General features: G+C 31.3%; 1 protein-coding gene across 1 annotated transcript in view; it reads right to left on the minus strand.

The window, feature by feature from the left end:
• Positions 1-343: 343 nt before the first annotated feature.
• The window catches only part of LOC148298685 (G protein-coupled receptor moody-like), a gene marked incomplete at its 3' end in the record, with an annotated part of 30,160 nt that continues 13,327 nt past the window's right edge, over positions 344-17,176 (minus strand). Inside the window, exons 2-6 of the mRNA XM_088276713.1 lie at positions 6,197-6,337; positions 5,586-5,756; positions 4,663-4,790; positions 2,198-2,351; positions 344-582 (exon numbers count right to left, since the gene is read on the minus strand). Of these exons, the coding sequence (XP_088132839.1) occupies positions 344-582; positions 2,198-2,351; positions 4,663-4,790; positions 5,586-5,756; positions 6,197-6,337 (833 nt within the window). The remainder of the gene's footprint in view (positions 583-2,197; positions 2,352-4,662; positions 4,791-5,585; positions 5,757-6,196; positions 6,338-17,176) is intronic.

A 17,176-nucleotide genomic window follows, 5' to 3' on the forward strand; every position in this document is an offset into this window, starting at 1 on the left:
GTACTAGTTCAGGATGATATTAAATAATTATTATAAAGATAAAACATACACACCCATTCATATATTTATATATATATATATATATATATATATATATATATATATATATATATATATATATATATATATATATATATATATATATATATATATATATATATATATATATATATATATATATATATATATATACATTTTATAATACTTTTTTGAGGGAGGCATCCTAACGCTCACCTCTTACTATCATTTGTTTGTTCTCTTGACTTTTAGCAGTTCGTGTAAGTCGGACAAGTGTCTGTTGTCATCGAAGATTCCCCTTGGAAAAATGGGTTTGCCAATTTACCTGGGAAAGCCACCTCCTTGTCGGCCACCTTGACGATGGTGATGGGCAGGTAGCACACCAGGAAGGAGAGGAAGATGGCGAGCACCATCTTGGTGATCCTCCACTCGTTGCGGCGAGCTTTAAGCTCTCTGGAGTCGCGTGCCCGCGCCGCCGTGACGGGCCCGCTGACCGTGGCCACCGCCGCGCTCGCTGTGGCCGCCTGGGCAGCTTTGTTGTGCTTTCTCATGCGAGCTTCGGAACTGAAGGCAAAAATGTATAGATAATAATCAATATTTAAAAAAAAAATTAGGCACTTGTATTAAACCACTTAATGAATTTTATATTAGTACATGTACATGATCGTATATACTTGTAACATTCACCATTCTACCAATGACCTCTTCCAAATTCATGCATCTCCTCATAAATACCCAACGATTATTCACATCAACAATATAAACTGCCGTGAACTCACACATGAAAACGACCTATAAAAGTAAAACACAATTTGGATTATATTTTTGACGAAAAAGATAGACGAAAATATACTTATTTATATTTTTTCGACAAATATTAATCAAAGTATATTCTGTTAAACAAGACGAAATAATGAACGTTTTCTTTCTCAGATTACTTGTCTTTCTACGTCGAATTGTCCGAACATTCTACAGTTGAATCCAAGTGCCAGTGAATGTTTTTATGTCCACGGTATCTGGTATAGGATTTCCAATTAAGGCGTTATCTATATCCTTGATGGGTTTTCACTTCAGAGAGTAAGAACAAAGTATTATATATCCCACTGTTTTTCATCATGAACAATATTATTTTAACTAAATCAAGTAATGAATTATTGACTAAAGGATATCAATAATAAGACTTTCCCCTTATCAGTCCTTATCAGTGACTGAGTTTGTCTTTGCATTCAGCTGGAATCAGTCTACTTTTGCCAACTCGAATATTATTGCCATTATAACTACCATTGTAAGGTATGGTATCAGAACTCCATTTTTTACAAAAAGTTCAATTTGTGTAACAAGTATATTTGGTTATCTATAAAAAAGAGACCAAAATTAATTATGATGATCTTTATATATAAATTTTGAAACAATAAATTACGCAAATATTTTAAGGATACAATAGTGTAAAACAAAAAATTTCATGAACATAATTCTAGAAATAAGGATAGAATAAGACTGCCATTGTTGAAAAAAACCGAGTCATAAAATTGTTTAATGTGTTGTAAGGGTTTTAAAATGTATGATGAGATGCCTGAATGTATGAAGAATAAAATGAGTCTGAAAGAATTTAAAAATAAATGTGTTGTTTATTATAAAAATATGTGTTTATATGTATATATATAAATATATACATATATAATATATATATATATATATTATATATATATATATTATATATATATATATATATATATATATATATATATATATATATATATATATATATATATATATATATATATATATATATATATATATATATATATATATATATATATATATATATATATATATATATATATATATATATATATTATATATATATATATATATATATATATATATATATATATATATATATATACATATATATATATATATTTATATATATATATATATATATATATATATATATATTATATATATATATATATATATATATATATATATATATATATATATATATATATATATATATATATATATACTATAATATATATATATATATATATATATATTTATAAATATATATATATATATATATATATATATATATATATAACACGCAATTAACGATGAGTCGAGTAAAAAGGTTACCCTTCCCAACAAAGGCAGAGGAAATTGAAGCAAAAATTACCTGTGAACTACCCAGAAAATTCTAGCGTAACAGATGACGATGATGATGCATGGAACGAGGAAGGCGATGACGAAGAGTGCCGTCTTAGAAGACCGTCCCCAGCGGTCCACGTTGATGGAGCAAGTGCCAAGTTTATCGTCGTATCCGAATGACCCTGAAATAACAAAAAAAAAAACAGTTTAAACAAGTTGCCGATTGTGGGTTTTATTGCTTTAAATATTTATATACTTAAAAACCCTGCTAAAAAACGCTTAAAACAGCGTTGTATTTCGAATTCTGCTATATTCATGGAACTTGCCTTCTGACCCATATCGGCCAATCAGAGAGCGGGGATAAGTAAAAAATAAGATGATGTCATTTTCGGTTTGGGTCTCGTGTTTTTTTAAGTACTGAAAAATTTTATAAAAAAATGGGAAAATTCTCCATAGCATAATATTTTATTTAATAATAGACATTTGTTTTGAACATAAATGTTGCCGGAGAATTTTGCATTTTTTGTAAAATCGACTTACATGGATCTGGCGGATTTTGAAAGTAGGCGACACAATTTTGGGTGGAAAAGTTTAATATTCCAGTTTAAACTAGCCAATGACAGGCAGAAGGCCCCGTAAATACAAAGAATTTAACCAATTTCATAACACTCAACTTTAACTTCAACTTTATTGAGATGTGAATTAAATCTTGAAATTTTATATAAAAAATCATTTAAGCGATCCCAATCCCTGTGAGGAATTCGTCAATCCAAATTTCAAGTCGAGAGGAATTACGGGAGAAGGAAATATTAGAACGATGAAAGAAATAATAATAATAATAATAGCTTATTTCTATGCAAAAGTTTTCAACTAAACTTGCCTTAGGGCCGCTTTGTGTTCATAATAAAAGCAAAGTGTTAGACGATGTTTTGATGGAAAACGGAAATTTCAGGACATTCTGACATTTAATTTATTCGTTCGTACACAGAAAACTGATTTAGACTAGGTATATGTATATACACAAATATTGCGTATAACATACCTACAACATTCGTGACTTTTGTTAATTTATTTAATATACATAATCAATTGTTTTTAAGAAAGAGCATTAACAAAAAAAACGCTTTGATATCCTAACGCAGAGGAGAAGAATTGTGATAGGCTAGTTTAAGTGATCACTTTATGCACGTGTAACATTCACTATTTTACTCATTATTTACAAACGCGCTACTCAAATTTCGGAAGATTTATTTCTCCTTCAATTTTTAAGTTCTCTGCACTGTGTATGGTTGAATTGGATAAGTTGTATAAATTAATTTTGCAAACACTTTCATAGAATGTTTCTTCTTATCGAGTTATTTTACATACCAGAAGACGCTTGAAATCATGATTTTCAACTTCCATATTCATCAATATCCATAAGTTGAGATATGAATATTAAAATAACTTCTCGGTGGACAAACCCAGATTTTAAACAAAGATCTGGATACACTCAAAATACTGTGTAAAAATACTGTTGGTTCCAATTTTCAATATTTTCATAATTACAGTGCTGCAAAATTAACTGATCAAATTATTAGCTGCATAAAATTAATAATGAAGTTTTCAAAAGTTTCCCAGTATATAAAAATAATCCGGGGTTCGGATCTAGCATACATTGAAAAAGGGTCTGTGCTAAATAAAAGCTTTCTTAATCCAACATATGAAGATGGCTTTTGTGAACTCATGTGTACAACGCCATGAGATTAATGATATGCGTGGAAGTTTCAAAAATTTGAATAGAGTGATTGTCATTCATGAGTAGAATGGTGAATGTTTTCTTTTGTAAGGTGATCATCTAACCAGCGAATGACTGCCTTTTTTCCCATATAATGTTTTTAATTTTTTTTATTTTATGTTTTTATGATTTTCACAAATATTTCAATTTCATATTGTTTCTGTGAGCCTAAGCGGCTCATTATAAGAAATAGGTTTCAAATTGCCATAGAGGGGTTCGAACCGAGAAACTCTGACTTAAGAGTCCACGACACTAACCACGGGACCACAACCCGACACAAATATGTCTTTGAAAACTACAGTGTTTTCAATATGTCTTTGAAAACACTTTCAATATGTCTTATATAGTTAATATGTAAAATCTCTTTGTTTTGTAAAATTTGTAAATTACCTAATCACTAAATGATTTTTTTTCTAAAAAAACAGCCTATGACAGGTCATAAGCCTTGTTAATACCCTGACTTCCTTATTCTTCTTCATCTATGTTAAAAAGTTTTTTTTCCACAATTTATAAGCGACCTCCCTCTTTTCCCCTATACGCATATCATTCACAGACAAATATTTTTAAAAAGTCATAACGTTGAATAATACGAAATATCTATATTTATCGATTTCACAAATACAAGTCATCGTATTGAAAACGGATGAGAGAAATTTATCATTCTTGCTCGGGAATTCGCCGGTCAATGACATTTTGGGCATAATAATATTTCTTACCCCAAATTCCAATAAGGGTTGGTATCTGCATTCCATAGCTGAAGAGCCAACTGAAGACGATCATTGCGGCAATCCACCCTTTCTTGTACACCCTGGCGTATATTCCATGGTGAGCTATCATTATGTACCTGAAAATAATACACATATTAAAACAAATTACTTCTTATTCATCGAGAGCTGTAAAATAAAATATTGAATATATTTTTTTACAAATAATGTATATTTTAATGTGTTTATAAAAAAGGCATTACACAAAGCGAACAATGAATGATAAGATGAGTGTTTTATTATAATGAGTTGAGTGTAAACTATTTAGAAATTCGGTAATTGATTCGGCAGCCACATTGTAGTCAAATCTACGCATTTTTTATGTAATTTTTACTTTAGCAAAGTGAAAAAGTAAAGAAACACGTAGAACAATAAAGGAAAACTATTTTAAGAAGGAGTTTTAAGTATTCGGTTCCCAAATATTTAAAGTTATGTTGGAATAGTTTGGTTTTGTATTTTGGTATCTAATAATACACTTCTCCATCAATGTCATGATACCATTAAAAATCACGATAAATAACTCCTAAGTGAAGCAAATCTAACCAAATGGATATGTGTACTAAATATATTTTAACTTTAAATATTGATGGCTTTTATTTTCATCTCACCTTTAGTGAAATTCTAGTGATTTCGAAATTGGATCATATGTTTATATAAAACATCCAAGAATTTATGTAGTGTGGTTGTAATTCTTCCCATGATTGCATGGGAAGAATTAGTGAATGTTACACCTGTGTAAAGTGATCACTTAAACCAGCTTATGACGATAAGCCCCGTTAATGCCCAGACTTCCAAATTTTTCTTCATGTATGTTGAAATATCATAAAAATAAAATAATAATTACATGAAATATTGATGATTTATTTTAACGTTACCTATTAACTGTGATGAGAGCTATGCTGAGAAGCGAGACTCCCACGTTCCCATATCTCATGAAGGGAATCGCTCTGCACAGCGCATTCCCGTGATTCCAGGTTCCCGAAGTGTACTGGGAAATAGCGAAAGGAAGGACCACCAAACAGAAGATGAAGTCCGCCACGCACAAACTGAAAAAAACACGATATTATTAATTTTTTTAATGCATAATTTCGCAGAAACGAAAAAATGTTTCTACAGGTAATATGAAAATACAGATTTCATTATTTTATACATTATTTCATACTAAGAGAGATGGGTATCTATTAAATTGATAAATAAAAATAAGAAACAGCTCCTACCCCCTCTTCAACCTTCAACGTCCCAAGGACCCAACTCTAATATCTAGAATTAGCTTCACATACGGTGTTTGAAAATGATGCGGAATGCATCGAAACACGTGTCACAGTAGATTTTAAGAAATAGTGGTATTAACTAAGTAAAACATTAATTAAATGCTTAAACTTCATAATCTCTTCGCATAAATTGAGACAACATCATAATATTAAACTTCCTTTAATTCAAATATTTACTCCTTTCAGTTTTTTCACGCAATTCAAGGAATTATTACCTGATGATAAACGCGGCAGCCACGTTTCTCACTTTAGGACATTTTAGGAGTGCTACTATTGTCAACAGGTTTCCCAGGACTCCGACGATCATGATGATGACAGTAAGGACCGCTGCAGTCGTGAGGAGAGGTCGAGAAAATCTGAAAGGATAAAAGATTTATTGAAAAGAATGATTTACAACATTTTGAGTGTGTCCTAATACTTGTTCACAAAATCTGGATTATCTGGAAAATGGTATTTTCTGGCGTTTCTCATGTGTGTGATTATAATCCAGGATTAGGACCTCACATACTTACAGAAAAGATACACATACAGAAAAGCAGTGCCTACCCTGGAATACTCGCGTTCCATATAGAAATAGGACCAATGCCTTATCATTTCCCAACCCCAAAACCTACCCTGATTAAAAACTCTGTGCACGCCACTGCATTTATCGTTTTGCCGCACATTCGTTTGAGGGTGCATCGCATGTCGACTGTATTCAGTCTACTTTTATGAAAGTAATTACGCATATCGTAGTCATACAGGAGAAAGTGACCAGTAAATTTATTTGCAAAAACGTGATCATTCACTATTTGATATCTTACTAGCTTAATATTGCCCTGAAAAAATCTCAAAGGATTTTAAACTTGGAAGTATAATATATTGACTTGTTAAAAATGACTAACTGCATTGATGTTTATTTTCTTGCCTAGCAAAAGTGATTTGAATGGCCCTACTGAACATTTTACGTTTTGTCAGTTGGTCACTTTCTCCTGTACGACTACGATATGATGAAATAATTAAATAAATATATTTATATATTTTACTCGCGAAAAATTTACGAAATAAGTTTTGTTCGTGATATTCTCAATTAAGAATTGAAGAGTTTAATAATAGAATATATATATGTCACCCACTCATTGGATCGAATATTGTTTACATCACCTCGTATAACATAAAACCATGTGTTATATTACGTAAAATGCTGGTATGTTTCGAATTTCAATTTGAAGAGGGTTTGTGACTTGGCTTTATTGACATTCCTCATATACGAACGTCAACGCATACTTGAGATTTGAGATAAATTTCCTCGTTTCGAATCTAAAAATAGATTTCCAATTTAGGGCATGTAATTTATTTGAGTTGAACCAGGAAGCTAAGTTTTACCAGAAACTCCCCAATCTATAATATTATTGAATACACGCCTTAGACTCAGTCATTCTAAAACAATTATTTAAAACAGTGGTTCTAAAACCTTTTTGGCGATGGAACCTTTATGACAAGTTGTTGACAAGGTTTGACAAACTGGTTTGACAAGTTTTCATTTCAAATTCGACGCTACATTTTACTTATATTATATAAAATAAGTAAGAATTTTCACAAATATATTCAAAGTAGTATTGAAAAGATTTATATTATCCACTGACACTTCGTGATGGAATTGCATTTTTAATTTATTATTAGATTAAAACCAATATTTTGTTAATACCAGTCTGATGATGTCGGTAACGACGAAACCCGGTCACTGGTCAAATAAAAAAAGTGGAAAAGCTAAAAATATTGGTTTTAATCTAATAATAAATTAGTATTGAAAATATTGTCTGAAAACTTGAGTAACACACCCCACGCACAGACTATGACAGTGCGCCACGCAGGCTAGGCAACTTGACGACTAACACTTGCAAGTCTTAAGAAGAAAAGATGTGGGCAAGTTTTCACACTGACGGTATATGTAGTAATAATAAGAACATTTTTTTTTAATTCTAACTATTTTTTGTTCAAACAACCAATTTGTCTTGTATAACATCCAATTTGATTTGATAATTTGATTTGTAAAACGTTAATATACCAGTGGTATGGTACCAGTAAAAAATATAAAGATCAACGACCTAAAGTGAGTTTAATTCAAAATCGATATTCCTTAAAATAAATCTTTTCATGAGTCCGTAATTATTTTGACCATAAAAATAAAATATTATCGCAAAATTTCCAATTTCATATTTAAAAAAAGCTTTCATTACGAACGCGTTTGAAAAAAAAAACGTTACCGAAGCTTTACGGAGGCTCTATTCTGTTGTATTTACGTGATTTCCTATTTACTTTCACGTTTTATCAAATCATCGTTTTTTGAATGAATAAAAATGTCGAACTCTTTCTTACGAAATGAAAGATTTATTTGTACATTATGTAGGGGTGATGTAATAAAATAAAGGAGGTGGATAAGGTTTTCGAGGAACTCCACGATCTTTTAAATGGATTAATCACAAATTGGATTTATTCTGTCCGGAATGGTAAAATAAATTATTTTCTATGGACTGAAACATTATAGATGAATCGTTTTCATGGATTACGGCTTACCGAGGATAATAAATTTTGGCTTTGGAGTCAATTGAAATATAGCTAATTACTTCCCTACTTATGTAATACGTCACTGACCCACAATTTTAAAATACACACAAATATATATATATATATATATATATATATATATATATATATATATATATATATATATATATATATATATATATATATATATATATATATATATATATATATATATATATATATATATATATATATATATATATATATATATATATATATATATATATATATATATATATATATATATATATATATATATATATATATATATATATATATATATATATATATATATATATATATATATATATATATATATATATATATATATATATATATATATAAATTTATATTTACATATAAATTATTATTTAGTTTTTTGAGCATTTTGAGTGTGTCCAAATACTTGTTCACAAATCTGGATTATCTCCGATTATGGGAGTTATTTTTCATATTATTTTTGATATCTTATCAATGATGAAGAAGAATATGAAAGTCTGGGCATTAAATATATATATATACTAATAAAAGAGTTTCTGCTCAATAAAAAGCTTCTTTTCATCTCACCGATAGATGTCTCTAGTGAAGTTCTAGTAACTCAAGAACAACGTTTTGAAATTGGTTCATATATAGAACTACCAAGAATTTGAGTTGAGTGGTTGGCAATATAGAAGTATTGTTAATAATAATAAATTTGAATAATTCATTTAGCCCAATATTCGTTTAATACTACACCATGGGCGCTTGTAAGTTATATAAAGTGATAATTTAAACCAGAGTATGATAGCTCGCCTCCGTGGTGTAATGGTTAGCATGTTTAGCTATCGTGCTGGAGGTCCCGGGGTTGATTCTCAGGGCGGGGGGAATTAAAAATAAATATTGGTAACTTTAGACTATTATTAATATTATTTAATATTATATTACCCTGGACTAGTCAGTCACCTTGCCTTCATGGAAGTAACGATCAAGATTTGATTCAATTCAATTCAATTTATTTATTTCAATTAATATAAATATAACAAACATTAAAAAATTTAAATCGTATACATAAAAATAAAATATATGCAAGAACTATCATGGAATTGTTTAGTTGGCTTTATTTTTATTAATGTAACTTTTTTTTATTATATACTTTTACTAAATGTAAAACTGTAGAATTCTCGAATAAAAAAATAACAAAATTGAAAAAGAAAACTTTTGCTAAAGGTGTAGAAGAATCCCGCTTCGGAAAACTCCTTCAGACACATGGAACAGATTAATATCCAATGAGATATTGTTCAACATAGCGGTAGCTCTTCCTACAGGCATAACCATCGGCAGGTTGGTCCTGTGATAACACTGCGTCAAAACGATGCAGTGCCCTATGCACCATTGGGTGCGGATAAGGGTTAGAAGAAGAATGATAGGTCGTAAACCCTGTAAATACCTAGACTTACAATGTAATTAAAGTTATTTTTTGACATCTCATCGAAGATGAAGAAGTATATGGAAGTCTGGGCATTTGCGGGGCTGACGACCGTCATATGCTAGAATTTGAGTAGTGTGGTTGTCAATAATGGGTAGAATTGGTAAATGTTACACGTGTGTAAAGTGATGACGTCGGTTGTCAGCCCCGTAAATGCCCAGACTTCCATATTCTTCTTCATCTTTGAAGAGATGTCAAAAAAAGAATATGAGAATAACTCCTGTAATTGGTGTTAATCCAGATTTAGTGAACAAGTATTTGGACACACTCAAAATGTCGTAATTAAAGTTGATTTTTATATTTTCAATCGACTTGTTATTTCTACCAACCAATTAACAGAACATCAGATTAGATGAGGAGGTGTTAATTCGGCATTTTTTCCTCCCCTTTAGGTTCCACCCCACGTAATATTTTCTTGGATCAAAAGGGTAAGCTCCAACCCCGAGCTTTGACGAGGGTTGGCCTCCCATTCAGTTAAACACCACGACAATGAACATGAAAATCTACTTTATAAAGGCTAGCCCAGTTTCCGACAATAAAGGAATATTCATAAATTTATAAATACATTTTTTTTCTAGTATAAGCGTATTCAATAATTCCAAAATATTTTATTCTTAATATTATTCATATTTAAAGCATTTACTTTTTGGTTAGTCATTTTTACTTATTTTTTTTTTAATGTTAATAATATTAGTATATAACCACTCACCGAGATTTTTATGTCTACCGGTTTCGAGAGGTACCTGACGTACGACGTTTTCTAGTATTAGCGTATTAAATAATTCCAAATTATTTTATTCTCAATATTATTCATATTTAAAGCATTTACTTTGTGGTTAGTCATTTTTACTTATTTATTTATTTACAAAAATGTTAATAATAGTACCTAGTATATACCCACTCACCGAGATTTTTATGACTACCGGTTTCGAGACGTACCCGTATCTTAGTCAGGATAATCACTACTACAGCATTCAAACAATACCACCCTTCACCACCAAAGCACCATTTACGCACTTAAAACTACACAAAATGTTTAAATGTGTAGTTTTAAGTGTGTAAATGGTGCTATGGTGGTTAATGATGGTATTGTTTGCATGCTGTAGTAGTGATTGTCCTGACTAAGATACGGGTACGTCTCAAAACCGGTAGACATAAAAATCTCGATGAGTAGGTATATACTAGATACTATTATTAACATTTTTGTTGATAAATAAATAAGTAAAATGACTAACCACATAGTAAATGCTTTAAATATGAATACTATTGAGAATAATATATTTTTTTTAAATATATTAAATATATATTTTTTAGACATAACTTCATAAAGACTACGTTTGGAAAAGTTCGACGGTCTTACTACAATTTTAACACGTAAACGCAGGGAAGTGCATTTTATCATGAACTGCATTATGATTTTAAAATGAACTAATGGGTCGCCGGTATTACATATTTTTCTCTTCAGAAATAAACTTGACGAGAATATAAATAACTTTGTAAGACTTTTACTAATTTTTTTTCTGAGACGTTAAACTCTATCGTTTTTTTTTAAACCCTACAAGAACTCAATTGGCATCGTTTACAAGGTTTTAAAGCAAGTCGGATTTGTAAAACCTATAAAACAAATCCTTTCATTCTATGTATGTATCAACCTTTTATTTAAAAAGATCCAGAAGTCCACTATACAAATAAAAATACCTAAAATCTTGCATAAATTTTAATGAAAGGGTCTATGCTAAATAAAAGCTTTCTCGAATCAACCATAGATGCTGCCGTGAACTCAAACATGTTTCATGATATGATATACATATGTATGACTTCCAAAATTTTGAGTAATGTTGTTGTCAGTCATGGACGTTACACGGGTATAAAGTGATCACTTAACCAGCCTATGACAGGTTATTAACCGCGTATATACCCATAGGCAAGTTAAGAATATCTTTTTTGAAACCGGTGCGATGAAGGTTTACTCCATTTCTGCTGATCCAAATTGGAATAAGCTAAAAGTATTTCACAAATTTTGCCATTATCAGTCATACTTCCAAATCTATTGAAATGCTACCCACATGTGAAAGGAATTCAAGACCATTGCGTATATACAACTTTCAAAAATTGGCAGAATAGTGCGCAAGTGTTTTTGCCTAGAATTTTCACTCATGAATTACATGAAATTATAGTAACTTTAAACATAAAGAGTAAATCCACTCACGAGTAGGCATAGGCTATGAAACTTAAAAAGTTAAAGCCTGAGTAGGGTCATGATAAGCGGTGTTTCATAAGCCATAGCTAGACTTCACAGTCACTTGGACGTTAGGTAATTAAAAAAAAAAAGGCTGAATAGTAAACGTTATATACGTGTATTAGTCAAGCCCTGGGGTTCACAGATTTCCATTTTCTTTTGTATAAAAACGATAGACGTTTCATTTCAAGTTGAGGCAAATATAATAATAATCAAAGTTTTTTTTTAACAAAAAAAAATACAAAATTGTTCCTAAACCCATAAAACTTCGCAACTTGCGTCTAAAAATCTAATAATCATACATTTAAATAAATAAAAATCTGAATAAAGTTAACAACTAAAAAAGTATGATAAAAAATACAATCTTCTCTTTCGGAAAAGTTTTAAGCATCAAAACATAACTTAAACTTACCTTATTAGTGTTCCAAGGTATACAATAACAAAAAGTTTGATTATTTTTTAATCCTAGCTTTCGAAGATTTTTCCACTTTATATAATACATATTTTTGCAGAAATACATATTTTTAAAATCGCACTGCCATTAAAATGAAAGCAATATCACTAAAACATATCATCATATGTGATGATAAGTTCTAGAAGTATTTCAAAATACATCATTTATTTTTAATTTAACTTTTACTTGGTAAACACCACAATTTTTTAAATCTATTATGACACGTGTTTCGATGCATTTCGCATAATTTGTGGTATCATCATACGGTTTTGAAAATGATACGGAATGCATCGAAACATGTGTCACGATAGATTTTAGGAGACATTGGTATTTTTCATGAAAATTTTTTATTTTTCATTAAAAAAAGGGAAATAATTGTGTTTTTATTATTTACACAAATATTTCAATTTCATGCTATTTTTGTGATCCTAAATGGCTCATTATTAGAAATAGGTATCAAATTGTGGTAGAGTGGGTTCGAACTGAGAAACTCTGACTTAAGAGTCCGCAACACTAACCACGGGACCACAACCCGATACTTATATTAAATTTTCATTAATGGATTCGGCAGTCACTTGTGGTAAAATCTATCCATTTTTAATTTAAGTTTTACTCGGTAAATACTACTATTTCTTACACAAATTCAACGTACCCTACTCTAAAATCAAGAATTAGGTTCAAATACGGTATTTGCACCGAAAAGAGTGTCTCACTAGATTTTAAGTAATAGTGGTATTTACCAAGTAAAACTAAAATTTTAATTACAACATTTTGAGTATGTCCAAATACTTGTTCACAAAATCTGGATTCTCTCTAATTACAGGTGTTATTTTCATATTATTTTTTGACATCTCATCAAAGATGAAGAAGAATATGGAAGTCTGGGCATTTACGGGGCTGACGACCGTCATAGGCGGGTTTAAGTGATCACTTTACACACGTGTAACATTCACCAATTCTACCCATTATTGACAACCACACTACTCAAATTCTTGGAAGTTCTGTATATATGAACCAATTTAGAAACCTTGTTCTTGAATCACTAGAACTTCACTAGAGACATCTATTGGTGAGATGTAAGGAAGCTTTTAAGTAGAATTGGTGAATGTTACACGTGTGTAAAGTGATCACTTAAACCAGCCTATGACGGTCGTCAGCCCCGTAAAACCCCAGACTTCCATATTCTTCTTCATCTTTGATGAGATGTAAAAAAATAATACTAAAATTTTAAACCTATGTGTTCAGGTATCATCTCCCACTTCCCACTTAAATTGTAAATATTTATGTCATTATGAATATTGTCAAATCACCTCGGGCGGATTGTGTAATGGTAAATACATGAATACTATTGAAATATTTATACGAATTCGGTATGTTGGTATTTTAATGGCGTCTCGTGTCGCATACACACATACCAAGGATGATATCACGATATTGACATTGTTTACATCCTTTCGGTCACCTCTTCAAGGTGAAATGTCCTAAAATACTTCAACAATGTTTATATCCTGAATTAACTTATATTTACAGCATTTTGTGAGTGTGTTCAAATACTTGTTCACAAATCTGGATCATCTCTAATTGTGAATATAATCCAAGATTCGGACCTGACAAAAGATTTTTCTGCTTAATAAAAGCTTTCCCCATCCCATCATAAAAGTCTCTAGGAACTCTCGCATACCTTGTTTCGAGTTTGATCAATTATTTAGGAGTTTCAAGAATTTTAGTAGTGTGATTGTCAATCATGGGTAGAATTAGTGAATGTTCACGAAACCAGCCTATGACGGTCGTTAGTCCTGTAAATGCCCAGACTTCTATATTCTTCTTCATCTATGTTGAGATGTCAAAAATGATGTAAATTATGTTTTGTTTATCAAAAAAATAATAATCACGCCGCTTTCTCGCAGGGGTAGACACAGGGAATATAACGCCACGCCACTCTGTATTTTCCAACAATCTTCACCTCTTCCAGATTCATGCATCTCCTCTTACACACCCACTGATCATTTCGACTCCTGGCCAAGTATCTATGATTGTTTTGAGTTTTTTTTTTTTAATTTGATCGAGACCCTTATATTTTCAATGAATTAAAAATCCTCGAATTATTTTACATACTGGGAAATTCCCAGAAGCTTGTTTTCAATTTTTAGATTTCAATGATTGGTACTATGCAAGTGTTAATTTTATGTTTTAATAATGAATTAAATTAATTAAAAGAGTATGTTTTTCAAACAGGCAGTGAAAATATTGAGCAGTACATTGGATTAAAGCCACTCTCCCGATATGAGCGTAATTAATGTAACCAATGAGGCGTCCCAACAAATATAGAATTCCCGCCAAACGGAAGTACGGCATTGTAAAGTGGCGCGAATCTATCAGACCATATCCGGTATATCATTGTGGCTCATGTATGTCATCGGTATCGAGCATTACTTTCAATTCACTAATTATTGGTTTTTATTATTATATAAAACAACGATTTGTATAATAATGATAATATAAAACGTAGCAGTCGAAAAGTGTCGGGTTGTGGTCCCGTGGTTAGAGTCGCGGACTCTTGAGTCAGAGTTTCTTGGTTCGAACCCAATCCACCACAATTTGATACCTATTTTAAATAATGAGCCTATCAGGGTCACAGAAATGAAACTGAAGTATTTTTATTAAATAATAAAACACAAATATTTATCTTAAAATTTGAAAAATAACTAATGAATGTGCGGTAAAACGATGTTTGATAGATATTTAATTGGTGATATAAGGAAAGAATGCAAGGCTGAGATAAGCGTTATCGATACAATCAAGAAAGTTGTGTTGAGATGGTTTGGGCATGTGATTGATAATGATTGAAGAAAGAACATTAGGAAATAACATGTGGTTGCTATTAAAAGCAGAGAAACACCGAGGAAAACTTGATTTGACCAAGCATTTCAAATGGTTGAAAGTGGTCAGGTTAGAAGTGGGAATAATAGACTGTGGATAAAAACATAATACTTGTTTATAACCACTTTTTAATTTGATGTCGGGTTGTGGTCCCGTGGTTAGTGTCGCGGACTCTTAAGTCAGAGTTCCTCGGTTCGAACCCACTCTACCACAATTTGATTGACACTATTGACACAGAAAAAGTATGAAATTGAAATATTTGTGTAAATAATAATAACAGAAATATTTATCTTTTTTTAAAGAAAAGAATATGAATGATAAAACGACTAGTCCCTTGTGTACTTGATATTTTATCATTTATTTATTTTAAAACGATTTTTCTTAATATTTTTTAAGGTGTTTTCACCCGACTTATTTTCAATAAATAAAACGATAGTTTCCAAACTCAGACAGGGTGGAATCTCCCTCATCCCCTCGGCAGGACAACATTCCAATGCTCCCTGCGCTTTCATCATACCTGACGTGAAACTCAACCTCAAAATTGTACAAGACTATATTATCACACAGGTAACAGATAGCCTATTCGTTAGGATGGAATTTGAGGTAAGTAGAGGTCTAGAATTTCATCTTAGACGCGGGTCAAAAGTCAAGGGATCATCAATCTGAAAACTCTATTATGGTAAGCATATATCCAACTACAAAAGGAATCCTGATCAAAGGTCATTGACCTATTTATTTAGCGCACATACTTGTATCAAAAAATAAGTTTGAGAACAACATTTTAAGTAACTTCATAAATCGATTCGGCAACCACGTTGTGATGATGTCAATCCATTTTTGATTTTTATTTGGTAAAAGAAAGTTCTGTTTTAATACAATCTGTTTCTGTGTGATGGTACCACTGCACTGCTCAGTCTGTGGAACACGTACTGAGATCTTGCCCAATGTTTGAGCGAAACAGGTGGATTTTCCAACTGGAGTGTGATGCTCATAACATCGACTCCCTGAACCCGCAGGAGATGCTAAGAAGCGGATTCGTCACCAAGTTGTACTTGGACTACCTGGAAAGTATAGTTGTGGAGATTAAAAACTACAATGAAGAAGGATAAACGTCGGAGCCGGGAATTGTAGAACAACTGTGACTTATATTTCATTCGTTCGAACCCTCATCCGCACCCCAATGGTGCATAGGGCACTGCATCATATAAACGCAGTGTTATCTTGATCGTTAAAACACGAAGGAAAGGTGATCAGCCCTCCGCCTCAGGTACCAGTCCAGGGTAATATTGAATAAATATTAGAGTGAAGAAATCACTTATATTTATTAGACCCCCCCTGGGAATCGAACCCGGGACCTCCAGAACGGTAGCCGAGCGTGCTGACCATTACACTACGGAGGCGGACAATTTACGGAGCTAAAATTTAGTAATGTGGAGTGGCTGAACGCTGCTCTACCCTCTTTTTTTCTCTCCCACATAATGCATACTGGAAAGCACTATAGTAAAAGTGTAAGAATCGCTTACCCGTAGCATGACCTTGCATTTATAAGCAGGGTGCAAAAAAAATGGAAG

This window comes from Brachycentrus maculatus, unplaced genomic scaffold, assembly GCF_059751285.1.
Source record: "Brachycentrus maculatus isolate JH-2025_06_01 unplaced genomic scaffold, ASM5975128v1 h1tg001744l, whole genome shotgun sequence".
NCBI classification, from domain to species: Eukaryota; Metazoa; Arthropoda; class Insecta; order Trichoptera; family Brachycentridae; genus Brachycentrus; species Brachycentrus maculatus.